Source organism: Aotus nancymaae, unplaced genomic scaffold (genome assembly GCF_030222135.1).
Source record: "Aotus nancymaae isolate 86718 unplaced genomic scaffold, 86718_ANA_hifiasm-v0.15.2.pri h1tg000003l, whole genome shotgun sequence".
NCBI classification, from domain to species: domain Eukaryota; kingdom Metazoa; phylum Chordata; class Mammalia; order Primates; family Aotidae; genus Aotus; species Aotus nancymaae.
The window spans coordinates 2,387,140-2,415,112 of record NW_026988414.1 but is presented as its reverse complement, the minus strand read 5'-3'; the positions used below and the strand labels follow the sequence as shown (position 1 = coordinate 2,415,112).

At 57.5% G+C, this 27,973-nt stretch overlaps 2 protein-coding genes across 7 annotated transcripts; one reads left to right on the top strand and one right to left on the bottom strand.

Annotated features, from left to right (window-relative positions):
• The first annotated feature begins 21 nt into the window (after window positions 1–21).
• On the top strand, window positions 22–11,127 carry NTMT1 (N-terminal Xaa-Pro-Lys N-methyltransferase 1). 5 transcript variants are annotated; one of them, XM_012457986.2, is made up of 4 exons: window positions 22–161; window positions 7,300–7,515; window positions 8,818–9,070; window positions 9,945–11,127. In XM_012457986.2, exons 2-4 carry the CDS (start codon window positions 7,354–7,356, stop codon window positions 10,199–10,201), a joined length of 672 nt encoding a protein of 223 aa, XP_012313409.1. In that variant the 5' UTR covers window positions 22–161; window positions 7,300–7,353; the 3' UTR covers window positions 10,202–11,127. The 5 variants fall into 5 exon arrangements, with proteins under 5 accessions (XP_012313409.1, XP_021529748.1, XP_012313412.1 ...); XM_021674073.2 differs by having other exon boundaries at window positions 8,818–8,985; window positions 9,945–10,057; XM_012457989.3 differs by lacking the exon at window positions 22–161 and adding an exon at window positions 1,422–2,535.
• Window positions 11,128–11,275: 148 nt separating this feature from the next.
• On the bottom strand, window positions 11,276–16,290 carry ASB6 (ankyrin repeat and SOCS box containing 6). 2 transcript variants are annotated; one of them, XM_012457985.2, is made up of 6 exons: window positions 16,178–16,290; window positions 14,911–15,092; window positions 13,787–13,893; window positions 13,590–13,698; window positions 12,981–13,067; window positions 11,276–12,832 (listed from the first exon to the last, which is right to left on the bottom strand). In XM_012457985.2, exons 1-6 carry the CDS (start codon window positions 16,288–16,290, stop codon window positions 12,165–12,167), a joined length of 1,266 nt encoding a protein of 421 aa, XP_012313408.2. In that variant the 3' UTR covers window positions 11,276–12,164. The 2 variants fall into 2 exon arrangements, with proteins under 2 accessions (XP_012313408.2, XP_021529749.2); XM_021674074.2 differs by lacking the exon at window positions 13,590–13,698 and having other exon boundaries at window positions 12,636–12,832.
• Window positions 16,291–27,973: the final 11,683 nt, after the last annotated feature.

Here is a 27,973-nt window from a genome sequence, read left to right as displayed (position 1 = left end):
GATCGGAAGTGACGTAAGCGGACAAAGGCAGCGCGCGCCGCGAGCTGTCGCGTCTTGTCGTGGTCTGTTGGAGCTGCGGTTGGCTTGTGGGTCTTCGCCGCCGCCGCCCTCCGTTCCTCTTCCCCATCCTCTTCTCTCGGTCCCGGGAGCCCCTGCCCGTAGTGAGTAGCGCAAGGCGATGCGAAGGGGAGGCAGCCGCCGGGAGCGGGGAGGCCGCGACCCCAACTGCTTCGGCGCCCCGAGGCCCCCGGCTCGTCACGTGACCCGGCGCGAGCGCGCGGGCCGGCCCGGGCCCCACGTGCGCGTCCCCAAGAGGTCCGCGGGCCGGACCTGGGCAGAGACTACGGAGCGGTCCATGAGTCGGTACAGGAGGAAAGTCGAGGCACCCAAAGCCCTGGCAGGGCACTCCCCCACCCCGATCCCCAGACCGCAGCAAATCCCTTTCTCTGAGCCTGTTTCTCCTCCGAGAAACGGATTTGGAGAGCGCCCATTTGGAGGATGGGTGGGAGGAATCGGTAAAATGCCCAGTTCAGAGCCTGGCACAGTTAAGTGCCCGTTGCATAGAAGTTGCTGTCGTATTCAACCTTGGGGTCCTGCCCCAGCGCCAGCCTGACACAGGTGCAGCTCAAATGACAGCTGTCGCCAAGAGCCCTTGCGGCCAAGGTCAGCCTGTCCGCAGGGAGGCTGCCATATCGAAAAGCCCAGGCTTTGCTGCCCACCAACTGTGTGATCTCTCCCTCCAGACTTTGCTTTTTCCTCTGTACCATAAGGGATTGCCACAGCTCGTGTGAGAGGCCTTGACAGCGGGGAGGGACAGTGTAACGGGTGGTTGTGGTGTATAGAATGATTGCCAGTGAGATGGGATGAGCCTCTGGGAGGAATCAGGGCTGGGATAAGGAGCCTGGATTCCCTCCTTAATTCTGTTCTCGGCTTCCGGTTTGTATGTTTAAAGACACATCACTTCCTTTAGTGTGCTGGTTTTTCTCTCTGTAACATGGGGACTGGGGGGCGGGGGTTGGAAATATGCATGGAGTGTTTTGGTGGACGCCGGAAGCCCTAGGATCGCAAGGATAGCATCTAAAAAATCTTGGTGGGGGTTCTGTGCTTTCTGGCAGAGGACGCTCTCTTCCCCCCTCCTGCTGGTTTGCAGAGCTGTTTGAGGATGCTGAATTGGCCACCCAGCATACCAGTAATAACCCCCTGGGATGTCCAGCAGTACAGTTTCTATGGCATTCTAAAGCAGTTTTCCCATTGGTTCCCCACGGTGGGCAGAGTTGACAAGAATCTCATTTGACAGAGATTTCTAAGCTCAAGAGAGAATATGTGCCTGGCATTGTGCAAAGCAGTTTCAGGTTTTCATATGCACTTTTAATCACAGCCTTTCTGTAAAGTCCCATCTTATAGCTAACCTGAGGAATGTCTTATCTGAGCTTACACAGCCAGTGAGCAGAGCCGAGATTTAGATCTGGTTCATGTGACTCCATCAGAGGCTTTGTTGGTTTTTAAACATATCCCCTATTTTGTTGTCTTCCCTCCCTTTCTCCCTTTCTTTCTTTTTCTCAGAGCACTCTGCTGTTGTGGCCGGCTGCTGTCCACAGAGATGCAGGGAGGATGGGCTCTGTCTACTGGGCTGTGGGAGGGTGTAGGTAACTTTCAGGCAGGCTTTTCCTTAGAGATTTACATGAGGACAATGAGATGAGATGATGCGGGTGACAGTTTCAGCACCATTTTCTTCCATGGGTCCTGGGAGCAGAGACGCAGTAGCTGGACAGCTGCCTGGGTCTGAACACCTTGGCAGGGAGGAGGCGGCAGCGGCCAGGTGACAGTGAAGGATGTAGGATCACATTTACTGGCTGAGCAGGCATCTACCAGGCGTTAGGGGTTTCTCTTCCTCTCTCAGCTAGCCTAGAGTGCACACCAAGCCAGGCTGTGCCCCTGGCCCGCTCCCAGGCCGCATAGCCACGTGGCGTCTCACTGTGCTCCGGAGTGTAGCAGGACCTCCTGCAGTGGGCCCACCGACCTTCTCTGTTCTCTCTGACTCAGGGACCTCCTCCTGCGCCACTCCATTCTGGACACCAGGAGGCAGAACGTAGCCAGGACCTCGGGAATCACATTTATTCATGAATCGGCTGTTAGGGCAGATGTCAAAGCCAGGCAAGCGATTTCCCGGCCTAGATGTGCCTCCCCTGGCTTGTTCCTAGAATTTTCGTGTCAATGGCATTCTTGTAAATTTGATTATTCAGGGGACCTTGACATTTAAAGGAATCATGTTACAAGGCTTTTGGTAAAGCACAAAATTACATTGTCGGTAACAGCCTTCAGTATTACCAGCTTTGAATGGTTGGACTTTTGTCTGTAGGATTTTCTTAGAAGTGAAAAATGGCTTTAGCTGCACAAAGCCCATTCTTTCATTATTGAGCAGCCAATTAGCACATGCCCACCTGGTACCGGCCCTGGGCTAATGGTGTACAAGGTAACGTCTCTGCCACCAGGAAGCTTGCATTCTGGGAGAGGAGGCACACAGAGTACAGCCTGGTAAGTGTTTGGCTCCAGATTTATTCTGTTCATCTGATCAGAAGTGAACTTTCTGTTGAATATCTGTGTTTCGTGGGAAGCAGGAGCAGCACGATGATAAATCTCAATGTTACCACTGCTCTCTAGGAGCTCCCAAGCCAGGCGGGAGATAAGATTGAATACAAAACCTTCAGTTCGCCAGGACTGGTGGGCGGGGGGAGGGACGGGGTTGCTGTGTCACCACGCTCCAGTCTAAATGGGAATTGTGCTAGCACGGTGGGGAAGAGTAGTATTTCATTTTTTTTAATCTTTGTCTTTAATTTTCCCAGCCACCAAGCGTTTTTGTTTTTTGAGACAATGTCTCGCTCTGTTGTCCAGGCTGGACTCGAACTCCTGGGCTCAAGCAGTCTTCCCACCTCAGCCTCCCAAACTGCTCAGATTATAGGCACGAGCCACTTCACCCAGCTGGAAAGTAGTTTTGAATGCCATCCTCTCTGGGTGACTGATGGAGGGCTGTGACGTGGTTGCTACGGTGCCTACTGGCAGAGGGGCAGGCAGCCCACTTGACCTGGGTCTTTACCCCATCAGACTGTAGCCACGTAAGCAGCCACCAAACCCAGCTACATGGTGACATTCAGGTTGCTGACCCTTTTTCCTGTCGGCCACCCTGACACATCTAGCAGTCTTGAGGATTGGCAGTTCTGGCGGAAACAAGAATTCATTCTTTTTTTTTTTTTTTTTTTGACACAATGTTTCACTCTTTCCCAAGCTGGAATGCGGAGGCACAATCATGGCTCACTGCAGCCTCGACATCCCAGGCTCAAGTGATCCTCCCACCTCAGCCTCCCTAGCAGCTGGGAGGTACTGGAATTTGTGTGTTTTTGATAGAGACGGGGTTTCTAAGCTACGGGCTGCAGCATTGTTCCCAGTGCTGGGACACCAGTGTGGGAGCTTTGTGGTCAGCTTGAGGAAAGGGTATATGTGGAATATTTAGAACCAAAGTCCTTCCCAGTCTGCTGCTCTGGAGGGCTCCCTGATAGGGGCAGGGATTGCAGCCTTTCTTCACTGTGGCCCAAAGCCCTGTGTGTGAACAGGGAAGTGAGGGGTCAGTCTGTGAGCTACAGATTCTTCCCTTCAAGAATCTGAAGAGGGAAGCCAGACGCAGTGGCGTACGCCTGTAATCTCAGCTACTCAGGAGGCTGAGCAGGGAGGATGGCTTGAGCCCAGGAGTTTGAGGCCAGCCCAGGCCACATAGCAAGACCCCATCTCAAAAAAAACCAGAATCTGAAGAGAGATTTAATCAGCTTCTCTTTGGGCACAGCCAAAGGGTTCTATTAAGGGTGAGAAGACCCAATCACAGATCTAAGAAGAGCTGAACCCTGGTAGGGCACATGGGTCTCATCAGCTCTCTTCTGGTACCTCAGAAAGCTGGTGTGTGGCTTTGTGAAGCAAGCTCAGATCTGCTGAAGGAGCCAGGCACGGGGATGGAGAGGAAGCCCCGTCCCATCTGTTCTCATAGCCACAGTGGGCCTTTCCCTGGTGCCCCCACTGGCTGGCTGGGTCTCCGGAAAAGGCTGACCAGTTACGGAAGCAGAAGTATATCTATTAGAAGTATTCTTGAGCTTACTGGCTGGATGGGCCTGCTGCTTCTGGAAAGTTCCTTCTCTATTTTTTTTTTGGAGGGGTGGGGGACAGAGTCTGGCTCTGCTGCCCAGGCTGGAGTGCAGTGATGCAATCTCGAACTTCCACCTCCTGGGTTCAAGCGATTCTCCTGCCTCAACCTCCCGAGTAGCTGGGATTACTGGCGCCCACCACCATGCCCGGCTAATTTTTGTATATTGTATATTTAGTAGAGATGGGGATTCACTATGTTGGCCAGGCAGGTCTCGAACTCCTGACCTTGTAATTCTCCCACCTCATCCTCCCAAAGTGCTGGGATTACAGGTGTGAGCCACCGTGCCCAGCCAGAAAGTTCCTTCTCTTTCAGGACAGGTTCAGAATACACCGTTGCGCTGGGGGCTAATAACAAATGTGGCCAATGAAAGTTTTTGACCTGGTGCAGTGGCTTCTGCCAGTAATCCCAGCACCTCGGGAGGCCAAGGCGGGTAGATCACTTGCAGCCAGGTGTTTGAGGCCAGCCTGGGCAACATGGCAAAACTCTCTCCGTCTCTACAGAAAATAAAAAATTAGCCAGGTGTGGCGGTGTGTGCCTGCAGTCCCAGCTACCCTGGAGGCTGAGATGGGAGGATCACCTGAGCCATACTGTAGTCTGGGTGACAGAGTGAGACCCTTTCTCAAAAAAAAAAAGAAGAAAATTCTCCAGCTTTTCTTGCGTTTTCTTTCCCTTCTCTTTGCTCACAGTCTGTAAGTCACTTCCCGAAGGCCTCGTGCTCCTTCTCAGGGAGTTTTCCCGTTTCCCTCTGCCTACTTCTCTTGAAGCCCCTGAAGCATTCCTGGTCTTAGGGTTTTCAGCTTTTCGTTGTGTTTGAGGACTGCACAGAGTTCCGCGTGTGGACTCTCCCGTGTTGACCCTGTAGCTCCAGGGATCAGGCAGACAGTCTTGGACCTACGATTTGTCAGCTTTGGCGATAGGCGTTTGCTAGAAACCCCCTGCTCTCCTGATGTGTGGAGGCCGGGTGTGCAGGGCGCTGAGCTCCAGCTCCCAGTCAGCCACGTGTCTTCCGCAGAGGGTATTTCCCATTTACTTTGGGTTTATCAGGATGGAGCAGCTGCTGCTGCTGGAATTCCTACCTACCACTCCTGCTCTTTTTCCTGTGTCAACTAGCACGGCCACTGCCATCCCCAGTCTGCCTCCCGTCAGATCAGGCCCTGGCACTGTGGGAAACACATCGGCTGAGAGTTGGTGCCCGGCGTGCACTCGGACCGCCGTCATCCAGGCCCCAGCTGCCCTTCTGAGCTCCTTCCACACTGCCCTCCCCTTTCCACTCTCCGCCCTCTGATGGCCCGCGCTGTCACGGCCACTCCCTCTGTCCATGCCCCACCCCTCCAGCACTCCCCGTCATCTGCTGTTCAGGAAGGATTCCTCTGCCCTTTGACTTTCCTCTGCACCTGAGAATCCTTCTATTTCTGCTCTGTATTTTTGTTGCCTTTTTCCCTTGTCTGTCTGGACTGGAGCTCTCAGGGGGTCTTGGCAAGCCTCACCGCCACTAGAACAGCGCCTAGGCATGGCGCGTCTTGGTGACAGCACTGTGCCTGTGGGAAGCCTCTGGCAGGCTGGCCGCCCGTGGAGCCTGGAGCTGCCGAACTGTCATCCTGTCCCGAAGGGCGAGGTGGGCCTGGGCTCTGCTGCCAGGACCCAGCTGAGGCTTTCTACTTCCCTCCTTCTGCGTGGCAGTGGCCTCCTCGTCCCCTGCCATCTCCACCGCTGCCAGCACAGGCTTCAGACGCACCCATCTTCCCGGGCCACTCTGCTGAGCCTCAGGGTGGTTCAAGCTCGTTGCCCTGTAGGGTGCAGTTGAGATTGCTAGAGTTGACCTGTGAGACCAGGAGCTTGCGGCGCGAGGGCTGACTGTCCTTCCCTCCGAGAGCCCTGCCGTTCCTGCGCCTGCTTTGCCTACTCTTGCCCATCCACCAGCTTCAGCTTCCACGTCACCTCCTCAGGGAGGCCTTCCCTGCTCCCCACACCTGTGTCCACTTCCTCCCGCTGGGCTCTGCTGGCACTCATGTGTCTCCTCTGCAGGCCTCCCGGCAGGTGTGGTTATATCTGTAGTGTTGTTTTCTGCCTGGCTGTCTGCCTGGTTCACAGCCTGGCATCTGGCAGACTTCCCGCTCCTCGCCAACGGAGGACCGGACCCCACGGCGAGTTGTTGCTGTGCTCGGAGCCGGAGGAAGGCAGGCGTGGGAACTTCCCCGGCCCTCCCAGGGTCGCTGGTGCTGTCTGCTTTGTGGTCGTCTTTACTGATCAGGGTTTTCTTTTCCCAGAAGCCACTGAGTCAGGTGCCATATAGAGCATGTCAAGAACTCGAAGCCAGGTCAGACACAGTGGCTCACACCTGTAATCCCAGCACTCTGGGAGGCCAAGGTGGGAGGATCTCTTGAGGCCTGGAGTTCAAGACCAACCTTTGTAATGTAGTGAGACCCTTTCTCTATAAAAAACAATTAGCCAGGCATGGTGGCACACAACTGCAGTCCCAGCCGCTCCGGAGGGTGAGGTGGGAGAGTCACTTGAGCTCTAGAGTTGGAGGCTGCATTGAGCTATGATCACGCCACTGCTCTCCAGAAAAAATGAAAATATTGCCGGGCGCGGTGGCTCACACCTGTAATCCCAGCACTTTGGGAGGCCGAGGCGGGTGGATCATGAGGTCAATAGATTGAGACCATGCTGTTCAACATGGTGAAACCCCGTCTCTACTAAAAATACAAAAAATTAGCTGGGCACGGTGGCGCGTGCCTGTAGTCCCAGCTACTCAGGAGGCTGAGGCAGGAGAATTGCCTGAAACCAGGAGGCGGAGGTTGCGGTGAGCCAAGATCGCGCCGTTGCACTCCAGCCTGGGTAACAAGAGCAAAACTCCGTCTCCAAAAACAACAAAAAAAAATGAAAATATTAAAAGAACTTGAAGCCAGGACTCGGGGTGGGTACTCTGCGTGCGAAACACAGAAGATGCTGTTATCCAAGGGGTCGAAGTAGATTCGGGCATCCTGGACTCCCCCGGCACTGGGCAGGATGTGTGACTCGTGAAGCCCAGTGTGAGACTGGCGCTCTGCCCCGGGGGCCTTTCTGCCAGGTCCCTGGACCGGCTGACTCACACCCTCTTCCTTACCCAGGAGAGTCGCAGTTGCTGATCGTGGTGCTTGAGCAGAGCCGTGGTTGGTGACAGCATGACGAGCGAGGTGATAGAAGACGAGGAGCAGTTCTATTCCAAGGCCAAGACGTACTGGAAGCAAATCCCGCCCACGGTGGACGGCATGCTTGGGGGGTATGGCCGCATCTCCAGCATCGACATCAACAGCTCCCGGAAGTTTCTGCAGAGGTTTTTGAGGGTAGGCAGGTCTGGCGTGCTCTCCAGGAGGAGAGGCTGTGGCTCTCATGGCATTGCCGAGTCTGTGTGGGATGCCACCTTTCGCATGTAACACTGCAGGGCCATTGGCTATCTCTTGGTACCTACCCCAAGGCCTTGAGGAGCTGGGCTGGGTGGGCACACTGGGGTCTCTTCTAGATTATGGACTTAGCCTCAAGGTTACCAGACAGGAGTTGGCTGTTAGGCAGAATTGAGGTGCCCGAATTGGGCAAACTTCTCTGTACCTGTTGGGTTTTGCCAGGGAGGAAACCCCTGCTCTCCTGCCATGTCCACAGGTGTTTGGGCTGAGGGTGTTGGCCATTCTGGACGAAGACTCCTAGTTACATGCCATGGTTTCCACCCTCCCCTCCACCTCCAGCCTTTTCTGTACCAGGCCGAGACCCCCAGGCCCGGAGTCTCCCACCTCGTCTCTCATGGCTGGCACTGGAGGCTCTGTTCGTCACCTGCCCCACCCAGTGCCTCCCCCTCCACGTTCCCTCCCCTCACCCTTGTTCACCAGTTGCCCCGCTTCCATTCTCCGTACTCTGCTCTGCCCTGCCGTCGTTTACCTGGAGACTCAGGAGAGATTCATGCACCTGTTCAAGTTACCACCTTCAAGTGGAAATGAGCTTTCGTTTTAGAAATACATGGCCCAGGGCTGGGGCAGTGGCTCACTCCTATAATCCCAGCACTTTGGGAAGCCAATTTGGGAGGATTGCTTGAGCCCAGGAGTTTGAGACCAGCCTGGACAACAGAGTGAGGCTGGGGCAGTGGCTCACTCCTATAATCCCAGCACTTTGGGAAGCCAATGTGGGAGGATTGCTTGAGCCCAGGAGTTTGAGACCAGCCTGGACAACAGAGTGAGGCACCGTCTCTACAGAAAATCCGCTCCCCTGACCCCTGCCAAAAAAAAGAGTTGGGCATGGTGGCACATGCCTGTAGTCCCAGCTACTCGGGAGGCTGAGGTGGGAGGATGGCTTGAGCCCAGGAGTTCAAGGCTGCAGTGAGCCATGATCGCACCACTGCACTCCAGCCTGGACAACAGAATGAGATCCTGTCTCTACAGGAAGTTTCAAAGATGAAGGTATGGCCCAGCAGTGTGTCCTCCACGCTCATCCTCTCAAATCAGGACTTGGTGCAAGCTGGCAGCCAGCACAGACCTCCCACCAGTGCTCGGCTCGTGCAGAGTCCTGACTTGAGTCTAAGCCCCAGGGCTCCTGAGGAAGGGCCCTGTGTGCAGTGACAGGGTCCCTCTGATGATAGGTTATATGCCTCTGCTTTTTAGGAAGGCCCGAACAAGACAGGAACTTCCTGCGCCCTGGACTGCGGAGCAGGCATTGGGAGGATCACCAAGCAGCTGCTCCTGCCGCTGTTCAGAGAGGTGGATATGGTCGACGTCACGGAAGACTTCCTGGTTCGAGCCAAGACTTACCTGGGGGAGGAGGGCAAGAGGGTGAGGAACTACTTCTGTTGTGGGCTCCAGGACTTCACCCCGGAGCCCGACTCTTACGACGTGATCTGGATCCAGTGGGTGATAGGTGAGGGTCCCGCCGCCCTTCCCTGCCCACCTGTATGTCTCATGCCCCTCGGGTTCCCCAGAAGGTGTCAGGGACCAGGGCTCTGTGCTTCTGCAGCAAGTGGGCCAGTGAGGATTCCCCGATCCCCCCACGCCCACCCCGACCCCGTGCTTCCCAGCACTGAGGACAGACTTGGCCTGAAAGGTAGATTTCCTCCTTCAGGTGCCGCTTCATCCACTTGGGCGCAGTTTTTTGTTGAAAAAGTTTTAATGGCCAGTAATTTAACGCGTTCAGAGAAGTGCAAGTGTTTCCTAAGGGTTTTATTTTTAGTAAGATGAGAAGTTTAAGCTTCGGTATCTAGCCCTGTACCCTCCTAGCCTGACAGCACACCTCGAATGCTGTGCCCTGGTTTGCTGACCTGAGGCAGGCCACTCCTGAGGCGGCAGCACAGGCCTGCTGTGGACACTCTAGGTCTGGCCTTGTATTTTGTGGCCTCAGAGGCCTCTGTGGGGACTTCTAGGTTGGAGAAGGCCATCTGTCTGGGAGCTCCTGCAATGCCAAAGTCTATCCCGGGTTCACTCCTCTGATTCAAGCCTGGCTGGGGGCAGGGGGGCGGGGCATGGTATGTAGGTATCAGGCAGGGCTTGGAAGTCACCCCAGCAAGTTAAATTCTAGCTTAATGTGTGTCTTTAGGGAGATGACCTCTGAACCAGTTTCCTCTTCTATGGAATGGGGTTTAGTAAACCCGTCGGGACTGCTGAGAGCCAGCAAGGCCATGAGTCCACATATAACGCAGGGCACCAACAGAGGGCTGAGGAGGCTGGGAACTACATCCCATCCAGTGGGCGACATACGCTTGCATCGTGCCCGGTAACCTTGCCTCTGCCCTCCCCAGGCCACCTCACCGATCAGCACCTAGCTGAGTTCCTGCAGCGCTGCAAGGCCAGCCTCCGCCCCAACGGCATCATTGTCATCAAAGACAACATGGCCCAGGAAGGCGTGATCCTGGACGATGTGGACAGCAGCGTGTGCCGGGACCTGGACGTGGTCCGCAGGATCGTCTACAGCGCGGGCCTCAGCCTCCTGGCCGAGGAAAGGCAGGAGAACCTCCCTGACGAGATCTACCACGTCTATAGCTTTGCCCTGAGATGAGCCGGGGCTGGCAGGAGGAACTGAGGAACCACAGCTCGGGTTGGGGGAACTGGCAGCTGGGCAAGATCCAGGCGCCATGCTGGCGGTTCATGAGTGTCAAGGCGCCACTAAATATAGCTGTCTGCTGTCCACTCATTATGCAGGCTTTTCTTCAGAAGGCAAGGTGGGACCCGGTGGGGTGGGTGAGGCAGGAGCCCAGGCCCTGCTGCCCTGTGAGATGGGGTTGGGTGGTAGGGGCTCCAGGTCCCCCGATGTGGGAATACGGTGGTCACACCAGTAGCCGATATCCCGGGCCTCCAGCCTGGCCTTCCAGCCATGAGCCTGGCTGCCTGAAGAGGAAGGGAACAACCCCCAGCTTGGTTGTTGGGGACTTGAAGAAGTATGGTCTTTACCTAGGGGAAGGGACAGAGCTGGGCTGGTGGAACCCATGGGTGCTGCCCGATGGTGATGTGATTATGGTGCTCACGTGCCAAGTCCTACTTGGCAGTGGAGACCTGGAGCCTTGAGCGTTACAGCAGCCTGCAGCAAGGGAAGATGCCCATAGTCTCACTCTTCTCTAGGCTTGAGGCTGCTCCTTGGCAGGCATTTAAAGTAAAAAATAAAATGGGGGCTGGGCACAGTGGCTCACACCTGTAATCCAGCACTTGGGGAGGCCAAGGTGGGCGGATCACCTGAGGTCAGGAGTTTGAGACCAGCCTGGCTAACATGGTGAAACTCGTCTACTAAAATACGAAAATTAGCCAGGCATGGTGGCAGACACCTGTAATCCCAGCTACTCGGGAGGCTGAGGCAGGAGAACCGCTTAAACCTGGGAGGCAGAGGTTGCAGTGAGCTGAGATCGCACCATTGCACTCCAGCCTGGGCCAACATGTCTCGGAAAAAATAAAAATAAAGTGGGACCCCCCCCCAGTGTGGGGCCCTGGCCAGTCTGGAGTGGTGCTTCTTTGCAGGGACTTGGAAAGAAACCCCAAACACAGCTTCTCCCCTCACCCGCCGCCTCCTTCCTCACCTGCTGCCGTGGGAGCCTTTATCCCGAACTGTGGAGGGCGGGGCAGAAACGTTACACGAGGACTGTTAAGGCCAAAGTCAGTTTAATCTTATAAATATGTCATGTAGTCGCCTCAGTTATCCTCAGAGGCATTTACACCATCCACGATGACCAACGCAACCTGGAAGGGACTGAGGGCTCGCGGCTGGGCGGAACAGTGGGCTCTCAGCCTGCTCCAAAGTGGGCGCCTCACAGGAGACCCTTTAGAGGGCTAGTCCCAGCCGCGTGCTCCTGATTGCTTTTTAGCAGAAGTCATGGTCGCCAAGGCCCTGGGTTTGGCACAAGCACAGCTGCCCCCCCGAGCACAGTTCTGGTGGGTGGGGCCACGGCTGACCTGGCTCCAGAGCTACAGCAACCAGCAAAGGCTGGCTTGACTTTCAATACCATGAAGACAAGCCTGTGGTGGCCCCTAGTGCCTTCTCCCCCAGAAGCCACCAGACACACTCTGTAACAGAACCTGGAAGGAAAAGGGGCAGGGGTGAGGCCTTGCTGGCGGCCCCACGCACGATGCGCCCCTGGCTTCCTTACCTCCAGCTGTACTGCCATGCGCGGCAAACGAGATCCCCGCAGCCCTGGGAATGTTGCGCCTTGGTCCCGCCCAGCTTCTGCAAATGCCCTGGTGCTGCCCTCCAATTCAGAGGACATAAATATGACTTAAATCTAAGCCCTGTCCCTTTTTCCAACATGGGTGAGACTTGGAATGCCGCTGGGGGAAGGGGCAGTCTCTGGAAGACGGAGCCACACCACCACTGGAGTCATCACAGCTTCTGGCTCTGCCTGGCTGGCTTTTCTCGTGAAGGATCCCGTCTCTTCTCCCAGATCAAGAAAGACCCTCCTCTAAGGTTGTCTGTCCCAGGTTCCACCAACAAGCTGACCTAAGTTGCCCATGCCCCCATTCCTGTAGCCTGAGACCTGTCAGATGTCATCTTCCATGGAGTCACTGTGCTCGCTAAGAAGGTACCACTTCAGCCTGTCGGGCAGAGGCAGGGCTTTGACCTTCACGTCCACAGGCCACGGCTTAAGGTAGAGCCGGATGGACACACGGCACAGGTGCTTGAGGGGCGGGGGATAGCTCTCCAGCTGCCTCAGGGAGTAGTGGAGCGCCTGGATCTTTTCTGCCAGGCTGCCCACAGGGTGGATATCGAAGTTTTCGGGCAGCTGGAGTTTCTGAGAGTTGGTCACCATGAGGTCCAGGACAGTCTCAGCTTTGTGCAGGATGTCCATGTGGCTCTCGTCTTCTGTGCAGCCTGAGTGGGAACAGAGCCTCTCGAAGATGATGTGGAAGCCAGACCAGCAGGACGCACCGTGCAGGGAGCAGTTGTAGGCGGCTCCGGACTCCAGCAGGAAGCGCAGGAGGGGGAAGTGCAGTTTAAAGTTCTTGAGGCAGATGTGGGTGAGGGACTCGTGGGCCGGGCACTCGCTGGGGTCAGCCCCATGCGCCAGCAGCAGCCGTGTGACTTGGAAGCAGAAGCGGTTGATCATCTGCGCCTCCTCTTTGTCCCCTCCCACAGTCTCGCCAAGCAGGAAGATGATGCAGGTGAACACCGTGTCCCCATCTTTGGTGGTGGCCTTGACATCGGCCCCTAGAAGAGCCATAAAGCAAGAGATGCTGGGAGAAGGCCTGCAGCCCTGACAAAGCAGCGCCACACACTGAAGGGGGCAGGGACGGCCTGCAGACTGAAGTGCAAGCGACAGGTGAGAGTATGAGGCCTCGGAACGCGCCAGCCTCACCTCCTTCCAGTAGGAGCCGGATGTTCTCAGTATTGTGGATCTGCACCCCGTCACTGCTGGCCAGAGCGTGGAGCAGAGCGGTCTTTCCTAGGGAGGGAGGAAGGGAGAGCAAGGAGGAGTGGGAGGCCAGGAAGCCCGGGTCAGGGCAACCCAGACACTCAGAGCGTCAGAAGATGAACTTTCAGAGACAGCTCTCAGCCCGGTGAGGGCTGAGGGTGACGGGCTTCTGGCTATTCCCTTTCCACCCAGAGAAGGGGGAGTGGAAAGGCCAGGAAAAATAGGATTTTTCAGGACCCAAGAGGCTACCTGAGATGCGGGCTGGGCCTTTCCTGCCGGGCAGCCATTGTTTCTTGGAAGCTAAATGCACACATACCCTGTTTCTTCCTATAGATGGCCCTTGAGGGCCAGCACGGGGACAATAACTGCACTGCCTCTCGAAAGCCTGAGCGCAGCAAGTCGGCAGAATTCCCGTGTGCCTAGCTGTGCTGTGCCACCAGCCAGGGCCAGCATCCAGCCTGCCAACCTAGCTGTCATCCTGGTGCACCCTGGGGGTCCCCCACAAGGTGCCTGGGGGCCCAGCTGTCCTGGTTTCCTGCAGGAGACACCCACCATGCTTGTCAGCAGCATTGACGTCCGCTCCAAGGTCCAGGAGGCGCTGCAGGCAGGGCAGGCGCTCGGGCTCCTCGCTGGCCAGGTCCAAGGGGCTACTCTCATGGATCTGAGCCAAGCAAGCACAGCCAGGTTGGCCTGGGAAGCTGCTCGGCCCCCCGCCCCCCGACTTCAAAGCAGGCTGAACTGGCACTCACCCGGTCCCTCCGATTAATGTCGGCCCCGTGATGCACCAGCAGCTCCACCATGTCCGGCTGGTTCCGCAAGACGGCGATGTGCAGAGCCGTGTAGTAGGTGACTGGGTCTGAAGGCGCAGACGCAGCTCGTGTGGGTCCTGCCTCTCCGCATTCCCATGGGGCCCCTGACCCAGAGCCCAGCCCCACACTCACACCTCCAGTGTCCAGAAGCCACAGGCCCAGGCTCCTGTCACCATCAAGGGTTAGGACAGAGCTGTCTTACCAGATACCAGAGGGCCCTCGGGATGTTCTAGTGGGCACGCTACTTAAGCTGTTAGGGCTTTAGTTTCCTCTTCTGTAAGAGAGGACCATAAAATGCGGTGCCCCTTGGGATAGCTAGGAGCCATATTTAGGCCGCAGCTCCGTGGCTGCCCCACTCTGTAGGCCTGGTAGTAACAGCCGGGTTCTCCAAGCTGGTCTCCAAGTCACTGGCTTCAGAACCCGCCCTCCCGTCTCAGCTCCCTGACCCTCCAAGAGCCCAGCAGCCTCCAAGCCTGTCTTCGGATGGGGAAAGGAGACATGCCTGGTGGCATCAGGCCCCCATGAGGTTACGAGGAAGCCCTGCCTGTCTCCTAACCCCGCCCTCCCCGGGGGTGAAAGCCAGAGAGAAAGGAGCACGGCTCCATCCCCATCCCTGGCGCTCAGGAGCCGGAGCCGGCATGTCCTGCGGTGCTTGCGGCCTGTGCTCCCCTCTCCCTATGGCATGAGAAAAAGACACAAATTGGCTCAGAGTTAAGTGGCAGAAAATTACCTTCCCTTAGCTCTGGGCACAGTGCCAGCAGCCGCATTTTCACGTTAATGGAAGTGGGGACTAATCTGGGAGCTGGGGAAAGTTTGCTAATCAATCACACGGTAGAAGCAGCAACACTCCCTCTTGGAACAGAGGAGGGAAGAGCCATGTGAAAACCCGCAGGGGGTGGGAAGCCACCCAGTGGGAGTTTCCTTAGTTGCTGCCACCCAGGAAATAAACTGCGGGGAAGGAAGTCGCTCCTCAGAACGGTAAAAGCCGAGGCTGGAGACATGGGCGCCCACTCAGCACAGGGCCACGTTTAAGCCGCCTCCCCACCCCCGGGGCTCTGGCTGACCTTCGAAGTTGAGATTGGCCCCATGCCGCAGGAGAACGTCGGCAGCTTCTGTCAGCCCCAACTCAGCCATCTTGAGCAGGGCGTTGCTCACGCCTTCCTGGTAAAAGGGAGAGTGAGCTTTCTTCTCCAGCAGCTCGGTGAGAACAAGGATTCGGCCCTCCTCGCTGGTGACATAACTGGGCCTGTGGCAGGAGAGAGGCTGAGGGTAGGCACAGCTGTGGGACCGGCTGACCGGGCAGCCCGTGGGTGCGTGGCCTCTGGTGTCCTGCTGCAGTCAGCAAGCAGGGCCCCAGCTCTGTGGGGCACGGAGGTTTGGGAGAAGCTCTGAAGTAGAGAGGGCCAGGTGCATCTCTTAAAGACCGGAGCAGACTTGGATTTGCGGAGAACGGGCTGGGCCTGTCTACTCTCTCCTCCCAAGCTGCCCGGAGTCTGGTCCCAGGCTTGGGTACAAAGCCTCACACACCTGGGCTGCTGGGACTGAAGGGAACCCTGGAGGCCAAGAGCCCAAGCCCGACTCTGACTCTCCCTCCTCAGAAAGCCCTTCGCTCTCAAAGCTGCAGGACGGCAGCCCCGGCAACCCCCGCGGCCAGGACAGCAGCGCGGCCTCCTCCCTCCCCTCACACTGAGACCTTTAGCTGATATTGACGAAGAATGCCACCGTTCCCACCAGAGTCCCTGGATGGAGACTCATCATAACCACATGTTGGAAATGCCGGCCGACGTCCCCCCAGCACCTGAGCGCCCTTCCCGCTGCTCCTCTCTCCTCCCTTCCACCTCGGGCGCCGCTGCAGTCTCTCCACTGGAGCCCCCGCGCCAGGAAGGCGGGGCCTCTGCTGAGCCGCTGACGGACCCCAGGCGCCCAGTACCCTGGGCAGTGAATGCGGAATCGCCCCCGACACCTTTCCCGTAGGTCCACGATGGACCAGCTCTTGTCTATGAAGGTGCAAACCCTGCTACAAAAGCCCACCTTTGCACTGCTCTGAGGCCTCACGGCTTCCGCCCTGCTCCCCTGCCAGGACCCGAGCGGGGGGCGGCACAGGACAGGCAGGCGACAGGGTGGGAACTGAGGCGGAGGCCCTGCGACACCCCGCGAGCCCCCGCCCTCGAGCCCTCCCCACCCTTCGCCGCCGCCCTGCAAAGGGCGGGAGTGGAATCAGCGCAGGGCAGCGCGCGCTCCCATCCGGCTTCCGCCCGTCCCTTCCTCTGTCAAGCGGGACGCCGCGGGGTCGGAGCGGCCTCGGCCAGCCCACGGGAGGGGACGAGTTACCGGTCCAGGGACTCCTGCCGCTCGGGGTCCTGGATCCCCAGGGAGCCCAGAATCGCATCCACCAGCGGCTGGTACTCGAAGATGATCCTCCGGAAGCCGTGCAGGAACGGCATCGCCGCGGGCCCCGCGCGGCAGGGCGGCTGCGCTTTCCGCCGAGGCCGAGATGCCCAAACGCGGACCAGACTGCTCCAGCGGCCACTGCCTGTTCCGCCGGTCTAGTCCCCGCGCCCGGCCGGGTCCCCTCCTCAGCCCAAGCCGCGCCCCCGCCGGAAGTGACCCTCGCACTTCCGGCCTGCGCCCGCTCAGGGCAGAGCGCATGGCCACAGCGCCCCCTGCCGGCTCGGAGGACGTCTCGGAGGGCGGCCGGGAGGCGGACTGGGCCGAGGTCCAGGGGGCGGCCCCAGTGGAGTGGAGGTCGCGGACCCGAGCCAAGCCAGATCCGAGACCGAGGCGGGCCCGCCCCTTCCTGCCAGGGCCCGGCCCGGCCCGGTCCGGCTTCGCCCTGCGATCCCGCCCGCGGCCGCTGGGCGCCGTCCGAGTTCCGCCGGTTGTGCTCTCCGGCCCTGCCGCTGCCCGACTCCCGCTGGGCGCCCCTGAGCGCCGCTCTCATCAGCCACTGCCCCTTCCGGCTCGGCCCGGCTCTCGCCTTCCCTGAGGAGGGGCTGGGCCACCTCTGTCACCATCTGGCCCGCTGACTGGAATGATGAGGACCAGGGTCCCCGCGTGTCCCGTCCTCAGTTCCTTATTCTCTGTCCCGGGGAGCACCTGGCCAGGCCGGCTGCCAGCCCTCTCCACTTCTGCCCTGATGAACTCAATGCATCTTGTGTATTATTTAGAGACAGGGTCTCACTCTGTCGCCCAGGCTGGAGTGCAGTGATCTCGACTCACTGCAGCTTCCAACTCCTGGGCTCAGGCGATCCTGAGAAGCTGGGACACGGGAGTGTGCTACCTCCTGGCTCTGAACTTGGATTTCCTCATCTGTAAAATGGGTAAAATCCCCAGCACTTTGGGAAGCCAAAGCGGGCGGATCACCTGAGGTCAGGAGTTCCAGACCAGCCTGGCCTACACGGTGAAACCCCGTCTCTACTAAAAATACAAAAAAAAAAATTAGCCAGGCGTGGTGGCCGCGTCTGTAATCCCGGCTACGTGGGAGGCTGAGGCAGGAGAATCGCTTGAAACCGGGAGGTGGAGGTTGCAGTGAGCAGAGATCGCACCACTGCGCTCCAACCTGGGCAACAAGAACGAAACTCCGTCTCAAAAAAAAAGATATAATCACACTCACCCGAGATCCTAGAGCCAGTGCTCTGTAAGTGTCCGTGGAAGTCGAGTCCAGCAGGAAGGAACCAAAACCCTCTGGTTGTGGAAGGAGGCGGGAGTGGGCAGCCGGGTTGAAGCCACCCGAGGGTCGCACCAGCTTGGGCTTCCTAGAAGCAGCTCCAGGCCCAGGGTCCGCGGCTCCCAGCACAGTTCTGCCTTGGTTCTCGCCACAGGAAAGAAATATCTTCTCCCTGAGTGAAATCGGGAAATTCTGCTCATATGCAAGTGGAGACTTCCTGCTTGCCTTGGAAAAAACACTTTTCTGAAGTGGAGGCGCCTCCCGTCCCGCCACGAATGTGAGCCTCCTCTACCACCTGGAGTCTGCATGGAGCCTTGACGTCTTCTTGGTCCTGGGAAGCTGAGGATGAAGGGGGCTTCCCCGCCCCAGCCGCCCACATCACAGTGCTGGCCTCCTGGACCTCGCTCTGCCAAGTTGGGTGCCTCTCCCTGGCACCTGCCAGACAGCGAGAGTTGCCCAGTCCAGGAAAAAACATTTAAAGGCGCATTTCAAGGCAATCTGATGGGTTTTAGGATTAAACTTTTTTTTTTTTTTTGAGATAGAGTTTCCCTCTTGTTGCCCAGTCTGGAGTGCAATGGCACCATCTCGGCTCACCGCAACCTCTGCCTCCCAGGTTCAAGTGATTTTCCTGCCTGCCTCAGCCTTCTGACTAGCTGGGATTACAGGCATGCACCACCACATCTGGCTAATTTTGTACTTTTAGTAGAGACGGGGTTTCTCCATGTTGGTCAGGCTGGTCTTGAACTCCTGACCTCAGGTGATCTGCTGGCCTTGGCCTCCCAAAGAACTGGGATTGCAGGTGTTAGCCACCGCCCTCAGCCTTTATTTTTATTTTTATTATTTTTATTTATTTATTTTTTATTTTTTCAGATAGAGTCCTGCTCTGTTTCCCAGGCTGGAGTGCAGTGGTGGGATCTCAGCTCACTGCAACCTCCAGCCCCACCCTCTACCCAGGTTCAAGCGATTCTCCTGCCTCGGACTCCCAAGTGGCTGGGATTACAGGCAGCCGCCACCACACCCAGCTAATTTGTGTATTTTTTATAGAGACGAGGTTTCACCATGTTGGCCAGGCTGGTCTGGAACTCCTGACGTCAGGTGATCCACCCGCCTCGGCCTCCCAAAGTGCTGGGATTACAGGCGTGAGCCACCGCACCCAGCTGGATTAATCATTTTTAAGGCCCTTTACCATGAGCAAAACAGACTGTGCAAGAAGAGCCGAAGCACATCTTGGTCCAGCAATGAAACCTGACCTGCAAGGCTGAGGGTGGTCCAGCAGTGAACCCCGACCCGCAAGGCTGAGGGCGGTCCAGCAGTGAACCCCGACCCGCAAGGCTGAGGGCGGTCCAGCAGTGAACCCCGACCCGCAAGGCTGAGGGCGGTCCAGCAGTGAACCCCGACCCGCAAGGCTGAGGGCGGTCCAGCAGTGAACCCCGACCCCCAAGGCTGAGGGCGGTCCAGCAGTGAACCCCGACCCGCAAGGCTGAGGGCGGTCCAGCAGTGAACCCCGACCCGCAAGGCTGAGGGCGGTCCAGCAGTGAACCCCGACCCCCAAGGCTGAGGGTGGTCCAGCAGTGAACCCCGACCCGCAAGGCTGAGGGTGGTCCAGCAGTGAACCCCGACCCACAAGGCTGAGGGCGGTCCAGCAGTGAACCCGACCCGCAAGGCTGAGGGACCGCAGCGGCTGGTAACCGCTGGCTCTGGTGGTCAAAGCTGCTGTCAGATCCAGTGACAGGCTCTCGGAAACCGCCCCCACACCAGGCACTCAGAATGCCTCAGTTTGCTTCCTCTCCCATTGCCTACAGGAGCAGGAGGAGGGGTGGGGGTGGGCAGCCGGGTTGAAGCCTCTTTGGGGCCACACCAGCTTGGGCCTCCCAGAAGCAGCCACAGACCACAGGGTCCACGGCTCCCCGCACACGTCTGCCTCGCTTCTTGCTGAGGGAAAGAGGTATCTTCCCGAGTGAAATTTTGCTCACAGGGAAATGGAGATTTGCAGCTTGCCTTGTAAAAATCAGAAGGGCCCAAATTCTCACCGGACAGCGATGAGCATCCGGAGGGGGCGACTCTGCGGGTTGGGAGGTGTCTGTCTCGATTGAAGAGCCCCCACCCTCTCAATGGATCATAAGGCCCTGAGCGGTACGGCCGCTCTCAGGCGACCCAGGGGCTTCACCTCTTGATCACATGACACCGTGTCCGTGGCAGGCCAGGCCTTGGTCTTCTCACCTATGCGATGGCCCTTAGCCCTCAGGAGACGGAGGCCAGACCTACCTAAGGGCTCATGGTGAGGAACTGGGAGAGGTCAGCCACACGGGGTCCCTGCAGAGCTGGGTGGGGTGGCTTGGTCTGAGCCCCGCTTTTGCCCTAGGGCCGCTATAGCAGGTGCTGCAGACCTGGTGGCTCAAAACAATGGAAATTCCCTTCTCCACAGTCCTCGAGGCTGGAAGGTCAAATTCAAGGTGTGAGCAGGGCCTCGCTCCCTCCAAAGACTCCAGAGAAGGTCCCGTTCCTACCTCTTCCACCCCGGTGACCACAGGTGTGACTCGGCTTGGGACAGCAGCACCCAGTCCCCACCCACCTTTGTCTCCACACAGCCTTCTTTCCTGTGTCTGTGCCGCTGTCCAAATCCCCCTGTCCTTTCCAAATGGCCCCGGTCCCCAGATTCATAGGGCCCACCCAAAACCCCATCACGGCCACGGCTTCATTTGATGACATCGGCAAGACCCCTTTTCCCAACAAGGTCACATTCCAGGCGACAGGGCAAGGACTGAACATACCTTTTTTTTTTTTTTTAGTCGGAGTCTCGCTCTTGTATGAGACTGCAGTGCAATGGCGTGATCTTGGCTCTCACTGCAACCTCCGCCTCCCAGGTTCAAGCAATTCTCCTGCCTCAGCCTCCAGAGTAGCTGGGATTACAGGCGTGCGCCACCACGCCCAGCTAATTTTGTATTTTTAGTAGGGACAGGTTTCACCATGTTGGCCAGGCTGGTCTGGAACTCCTGACCTCAGATGATCTGCCCACCTTGGCCTCCCAAAGTGCTGGGATTACAGGGGTGAGCCACCGTGCTCGGTGTGAACACATCTTTTTGGAGCGCACACATAAACCCACTATCATGAGTGACCCAGGCCTGGCCCTTCTGGTCTCTGGGCCTCAGTTTCCTCACCTATAACCTGAGGGCCCTCCCAGCTCTGACAGTCTTGGAGCCAAGGACGCCCTCCTTGATGTGGCTGGTGAGCTCTGCTGGCAGAGAAGGCGTGAGGGGGACCATTATAATAAGCATAATATGAGTCCACTTGTATTTACAGGGATGCTTCTGTGTGCCAGGCACTAGACATGCTGAATGCCTGGAGCCCTGATCTCCCTAAATCCTGTAAAGTAGGTGATATTCTTACCCCATTTTACAAACAAGCAAGCTCAGAGAGGTCTGGGCACTCGCCCAGGGCTGCACTGCGAGGTTGGGCTTCCAGCCTCGGTCTGTGTACCTCTCCATGCTCTGACCTCTGGGGCTTGAGTGTCCTCATAGCTCCTCCGGCTGTGGGCTCACGAGCCTGGACGTGCAGGAGGGGGAGCCGACCCCTGCCCTCTCATGGCCCTGGGGCACCACCCCGTGGAGCCGGCCCTGCTGCCCGCCCACTGCCCAGGCTCCTAACCTTAGAGGGCTTCATGCCCCCTGACCTCCCTCCTGTCAGTAGGGCCAGCCTTGTTTCCTCCATCTGCCTCCCATTAGGGCGCTGTCACTCAGGGCCTCTGGCTCCAGCTCTCCGCTGCTCTCTCTTTTCCTTGCCTCTGCCACTCCCTGCCTGGCCCACCCAGCCCCTTCCTGCCGCCCACCTCCAGGGATCTTCAGCACGATCGGGGTTCTGGGGACAAAGACCCAGAGCTCAGGGAGTTTGGGAGTCACTCTGGCCAATGTACAGAAGGAGATGACCTTAATATATAAAGAACTGCTGAAAATCAACAACAAGGAAGCAAAAACACCAGTAGAAACTTGGGCAAAGAACATGCACAGGTGAGTCACAAAGGATGAAAAATGGTCAAAAAACAGGGATGGACGCTCAGCCTCTCCTGCTGTCCAACTATGACGGTAGCTGGTGACACAATGGGCTTCAACAGAGCCCATTACAGAATAGCAGTGCTGTGCATCCCATTTAGAAAAGCGTGTGTGTGTGTGTGTGTGTGCGCGCGCGCGTGCTCAGGAATCATTCCTGAAGGCCCCATGCTGAGATGTTAAGGGTGGTTGTTTGGGGTGTTGGGATCTGGGAACTTTTTACTTGGATATATTTCCTCTTTCTTCCCCAATGAGAGAGTGCGTCTTACCTGAGACTTACTAATAAAACACTATGTAAGCCCAGGGCAGAGAATCAGGCCCTGACACTCTCCGGGGTTGAAGGCAGCCTGAACACCAGCACCGGGCCCAGGCCTGTCCATAAACCTTCCTTCTTTCCCAGCCCGTGGAGTGACAGCCTCCTCCTCGGCCTGGACTTGCGCCTCACTCACTTCCCTCCCTAGTGGCTGTGAGTCCACCCGCCCAGGCTGGCTGCAGGAATGGCCAATCGCCAGCAACTGGCTGAGGGCGGTCCAGCAATGAACCCCAACCTGCAAGGCTGAGGTGTCAGGGTTCACATCTCTGCCTGAGTGTGTCCCGGTCCCATGCATTCAGTAAGGAGCTCAACAAGTCTCATCCGCTCATCGCGACACCCCAGGAAGTGACCCCAGGACTCCCGTGTCACCGTCTAGGAGAGACCGCTGACTAAGCCAAGGTCAGCGAGTCAGAGGCCCAGGGAGGGGGCTTCACACCCAGGGCCTGGCTTCCAACCCCTACTGGAGCCCCACGAAGGGCACCAGCCACCTGCCTGGCCCCTAGCCCCTGTGTGTGTGTGTGTGTGTGTGTGTGTCCGTCATACTCATACTTGCACACACACCACTGAAATACACTCATGCTCACACGCACCACACACACCAATCACACATCACTCACACACGCACCACTCACACCACTCACACATCACACACACCACTCACACATCACCCACACTCACATGCACCACTTACACACTCACACCACTCACACACGCACCACTCACACACATCACTCACCCACACATATCACTTACATGTACCACTCACACACATGCACCACTCATACATGCACCACTACACACATCACACACACCACTCACACACACCACTCACACATCACCCACACACACACGACTCACACATGCCACTTACACATCACTCACACTCACATGTACAACTCACGCACACACCACTCACACATCACCCACTCACACACACCACTCACACATCACCCACACTCACATGCACCACTTACTCACACCACTCACACACACGCACCACTCACACACATCACTCACCCACACATATCACTTACATGTACCACTCACACACATGCACCACTCATACATGCACCACTACACACATCACACACAGCACTCACACACACCACTCACACATCACCCACACACACACGACTCACACACGCCACTTACACATCACTCACTCACATGTACAACTCACACACACACCACTCAAACGTCACCCACTCACACGCACCACTCACACATCACCCACACACACCACTCACACACACCACACACACACACTACTCACACACCACTCACATCACCCACACACGCACGACTCACACACACCACTTACATATCACTCACACTCACATGCACAACTCACACACACCACACATCACCCACACTCATATGCACTACTCACATACACCACTCACACACTCACACCACCCACACACGCATGACTCACACCACTTACACATCACTCACACATGCACAACACAAACACACCACTCACACATCACCCACACTCACACCACTCACACATCACCCACACTCACATGCACCACTCACACACATGCACCACTCACATGCACCACTCACACACATCACACACACCACTCACACACACCATTCACACACACACCACTCACACACTCACACCACTCATCACCCACACACGCACGACTCACACACACCACTTACATATCACTCACACTCATATGCACAACTCACACACACCACTCACACACTCACACCACCCACACACGCACGACTCACACCACTTACACATCACTCACACATGCACAACACAAACACACCACTCACACATCACCCACACTCACACACACCACTCACACATCACACACACATGCACCACTCACACGCACCACTCACCACGCACACATGCACCACTCACACACATCACTCACCCACACATATCACTCACATGCACCACTCACACACACACACCACTCACACATGCACCACTCACACAGGCATCACACATGCATCACACACATCACTCACACACATCACACACACCACTCACACACACACCACTCACACACACCACTCACACGCACCACACACATCACTCACACATCACACATCACACACCACACACACGCACCACTCACACACTCACACATCACACACCACTCACACACATCACATGTCACACACCACTCATGCACCACTCACCCATACTCGCACTCACACCAACATACACCACACACACTCATACACCACTCACACACACCACACAGCACACACACCACTCACACTATCACTAGTCACCCAATCACACACCACTCACACATTCATCACTCATACCACACACCCCCCCCACACACACACCCTGACACACATACTGGCTCACACACCCTTTCATGTTTGCTTATAAACACATGCATGCTCCACCCAGGTGCACACACACACATGCACACACATTCACACTCATATTCTCACACAAACACACAGTCTCACACCCTCACAAATATACACCATCTCTCTCACACGAATCCTCACCCACTTTCTAAGGCACATGATCATACAATCCATTCTCTCTCACACACACACACAAACACACACACACACACGTGCCCAGGGTGGGCAGCTCTGGGAGGAGTGGCGTGGCCCCGTCTCAGCGCCATCGCCCCCCACGGTGCCTGCTGTCTCCCCAGGAGGGGCTGTCGGCCACCAGTTCTGTCCCTTAGAAGGCCCTGGAGGGGAAGAACTGGGGAGAGGCCCCACCTTTTACTTCCTCTCTCTTTTTTTGGCGGTGTTTTCCATAAAATGAGCTATTTAGAAACGTGGCCATCACCATGAGGACCATTTCTCCATCTTCCTCGGGAGAGCCTCCAACTTCAGCCCCCAGCAGGTCCCCAGGGCACTGGGACAGACAGAGGGCCGGGCATATTTCTGAAGTGCGGTCATGGAGGTGGCGCCCTCCGCTTCCCTCCCGTCTGCCCCTCTCCTCCTGCCTGGCTCCCCTGCTTTCCTTCCCTCCTCCCCCAACACCCTGACCCCACCCTGACCCCCGACCCTCACGACCCGAGTGTCCCTGCAGGAGGCCCAGCCTGCCAGTTCCTGCCACAGTCCTCGGGCTGGAGGGGCAGGGCCCGGATTCCTGGGCTCCCTGAGGCTAAGCCTCTGTTGGCTCAGGGGGGAAACTGAGGTAGCAGCGGCTGGAGCAGGGGCTGTGTGGCAGGACAGTGGCCAGGCCAGTGAAGGACTTTTCTGTCCCCACCCTGATTCCATGTACTGTCCTAAGAAGCACCGAGGAGGCCCGGTGCAGTGGCTCATGCCTGTAATCCCAGCACTTTGGGAGGCTGAGGCAGGCTGATCACGAGGTCAGGAGTTTGAGACCAGCCTGACCAACATAGTGAAACCCTATCTCTACTAAAAATACAAAAATTATCCGGGTGTGATGGCGCGCACCTGTAGTCCCAACTACTTGGGAGGCTGAGGCAGGAGAATCGCTTGAACCCGCGAGGCAGAGGTTGCAGTGAGCCAAGATTGCACCATTGCACTCCAGCTTGGGCGACAGAGCAAAACTCCGTCTCAAAGAATAAAAGCACCAAGGAGCATTTCGGGGGGCCCAACCCCCAGAGCGACAAGCCCCAGAGACCTCTGTGCTCTAGATGGCCGGCCCTGCTTTCTCCTCCCTACCCGGCCCCACCAGGAAGCCCGCCCTGCCAGCCAGAGCCCCTACTCCTGGCACAGACACCGCCCAGTGGTTCCTGGTGCTGGGTCCAAGGGTAGGGCTGTGATGGCCAGTAAGGGTGGGGCCAGGCCCTGGTGAATCCCCCAGGTGGGCAGCCCAGAGCTCCGGATGGGACACCGTAGAACCCCTCTTTCTTTGCTGTTCCCCTGTGCCCACATGGAAGGCCCTGCCTGGCCCCCGCCTCTCCCAGAGGAGGGAAGTCAGCAGCCCAGAGCAGGGGGGAAGATGCTGAGCGCCCCAGGGGTCTCGCCCTGCACCTGGAAGGAGTCTGGGGCCTGGGGTCTGCCTGGTCCTTTCTCAGCCTCACTGCCCATCTGCACACGAAGTGGTGGGCTCAGGGTTCCCTGAAATTCCTTTCCACCCCAGGAGTCCAGGGTCCCACTGAGAGTCTGGTGGGCGAGGATTCTGCCCATGGGGGTTCTTCCCATGACGCCTCCCAAGAAACACCCCTTGGCCTGTCTCAGGGAGACCAGCCAGCCTGGCCCTGCTTCAGCCAAGCCTGGCGAGGACATCCATGCGATCCTGGCTGGGGCCTCGCCTTCTCTGAACCTTGGTGATTCTGCCCAGTGGAGGCTGGGAAGGGTGCCCAGTAGGCCTGAACCTGCCCCAGCTCTGGCTGGTAAGTGTGCCCAGAGTCCTGATCCCAGAGATTCCGCCATCTCACCCCTGCTGGTGCCCACTCCACATCAGTTGCTGGCAGGCCAGCCTCAAGGACAGAGCTCTGGGGTGGGGACCACTGGGGCCCCTCCAGCCACTGCAGCCGGACCCAGGGCGGGGTCAGGAGCACTGGGACCCCTTTGGAAGTGGCAAGAGCAAAGGCAGGGGGCCAGAGTCCTTTGTGCTCCCTGGGAAGCCCCCGCTCCACCCCCACTGGCCCTGCTTGGCAGAGCCGACGACGGCAGGAAGAATCCGGTCGGCCATCCGTCAGGGAGACGGAGTGGGCCAGAAGGAGGGCTGCTGGAGGAGGAGAGCTGGGGAAATTTGATCATTAAGAAACCCTCCCGGCTGTCTGGGGGAATTTAATTAAGTTGCTAGAGAGGGCTGAGAGAATGGGCCACATCTGGAACCAATATGTGGGCTTTGATTTTTTTTTCCCTTCTCTTTCTCTCTCTCTCTTCCCATCTCACTGCTGTAAAAGGGAATATGGTGGGGCTTTGGAGTATTGGTTCCTCTGGGCAAGAATTCCCAGCAGATTGAGAGGGAGAGAGACGAGGTAGGCAGACAGCAAAAATGCAAGACAGTGAGACCGTGATGGAGACACAGAGGTAGGAACAGGATCGCTCAGGACCGAGAGAGGCAGAGACAGGAAGCAGCGGGAGCCCGGCCAGGCTGGGCTTTGGGCTTCGGTTATGAAGGTGTAAGCAATGGCAAGGGTTAAAGACCCATTTTACAGACAGACAAAGTCAGTCAGGTCCCCGAGAACTTCAGAAACCAACATACCAGGCCAAGAGTCCCTTGCGTGGCCGACGGGGATTCTTCCACATGGGGAAGCTTTCCAAGAAATATGGCCCAACCTGTCCCAGGATGCCCTCTCCTCCTAAACGCGGCCAGCCTGACCCCGAGTCGATCAGCGCCGATCAGGCCCGTACGCTGCTTAGCACATGCCTCGTGGGGTGAACCCTCCCGACACCCCTAGGGTGTAGATACTGTCAATATCCCCGTTTGCAGATGAGAGGGGATGCGACTAGCCCAAGGTGACAAGGCACATGTGTGGCGGTGCGGGAGCTGGTCCTCGGTCTGTCTGGGTTCTGTCTAGACACGCTGCACGGGTCACTTGGGTCGTGATGACGTCATTTGGCAGCTGGTGCATTGGTGCTGGTCGGTGCCAGGACTGGGATGGGCTCTAGAGAGGAAGCAGCGTGGATGCTGGGCCCGAAGCTCCCGGCAAGTGTGGGGTGTGCTCGGGGCCGAGTGCTAGCGGGAGCCAGGGCAAGGTGGCCTCGCCGGGCACTCAGCGGTGGTTGAAGTGGACCCTCCGCCTGGGCAGGAGTGAACTGGGAGAGGAGATGGGGACAGAGGCCATGGGGCCTCTCTCTCTGCCCCTCTGGAAGAGAAACGCTCCAGGCCCCAGGTGCCAGCACCAGGCTGGGCCAGGGTGTGTACTCATGGCCTGGGAATGGTGGGTGCTTTTCTCACCTTGACCCCCAAGACCAAGCTATCTGGTCCCCTCTTTCAGCCAGTTTCCAGCATGTGACATGAGCCATCTGCCCCTGGTCTCCAAGCTTACCGTTTTCTCCCAGGCTCCAGAGCACCCAGGCCCACACGAGGCTCCCAAAGGCCCATCAGCCAGGCCCGTAGGGGAAGAGCATGGTCTCTAGCCTGGGCAAGCAACCTCTGGGGTAACTCTCTTCCCCTCTAAAACCCAGCACCAACTCCCAAAACCCAACTCCAGCCCCCTGCTACTAGCTTC

Coding starts and splice junctions, on each gene's coding strand:
- NTMT1 (XM_012457986.2), top strand. CDS start 7,354: ATGACGAGCGAGGTGATAGAAGACGAGGAGCAGTTCTATTCCAAGGCC. Junction 7,516..8,817: donor TTCTGCAGAGGTTTTTGAGG/GTAGGCAGGTCT, acceptor TCTGCTTTTTAG/GAAGGCCCGAACAAGACAGG. Junction 9,071..9,944: donor CTGGATCCAGTGGGTGATAG/GTGAGGGTCCCG, acceptor TGCCCTCCCCAG/GCCACCTCACCGATCAGCAC.
- ASB6 (XM_012457985.2), bottom strand. CDS start 16,290: ATGCCGTTCCTGCACGGCTTCCGGAGGATCATCTTCGAGTACCAGCCG. Junction 15,093..16,177: donor CGGCAGGAGTCCCTGGACCG/GTAACTCGTCCC, acceptor CTCCTGCCACAG/GCCCAGTTATGTCACCAGCG. Junction 12,833..12,980: donor CCGGCTCCTACTGGAAGGAG/GTGAGGCTGGCG, acceptor TGGCTCTTCTAG/GGGCCGATGTCAAGGCCACC.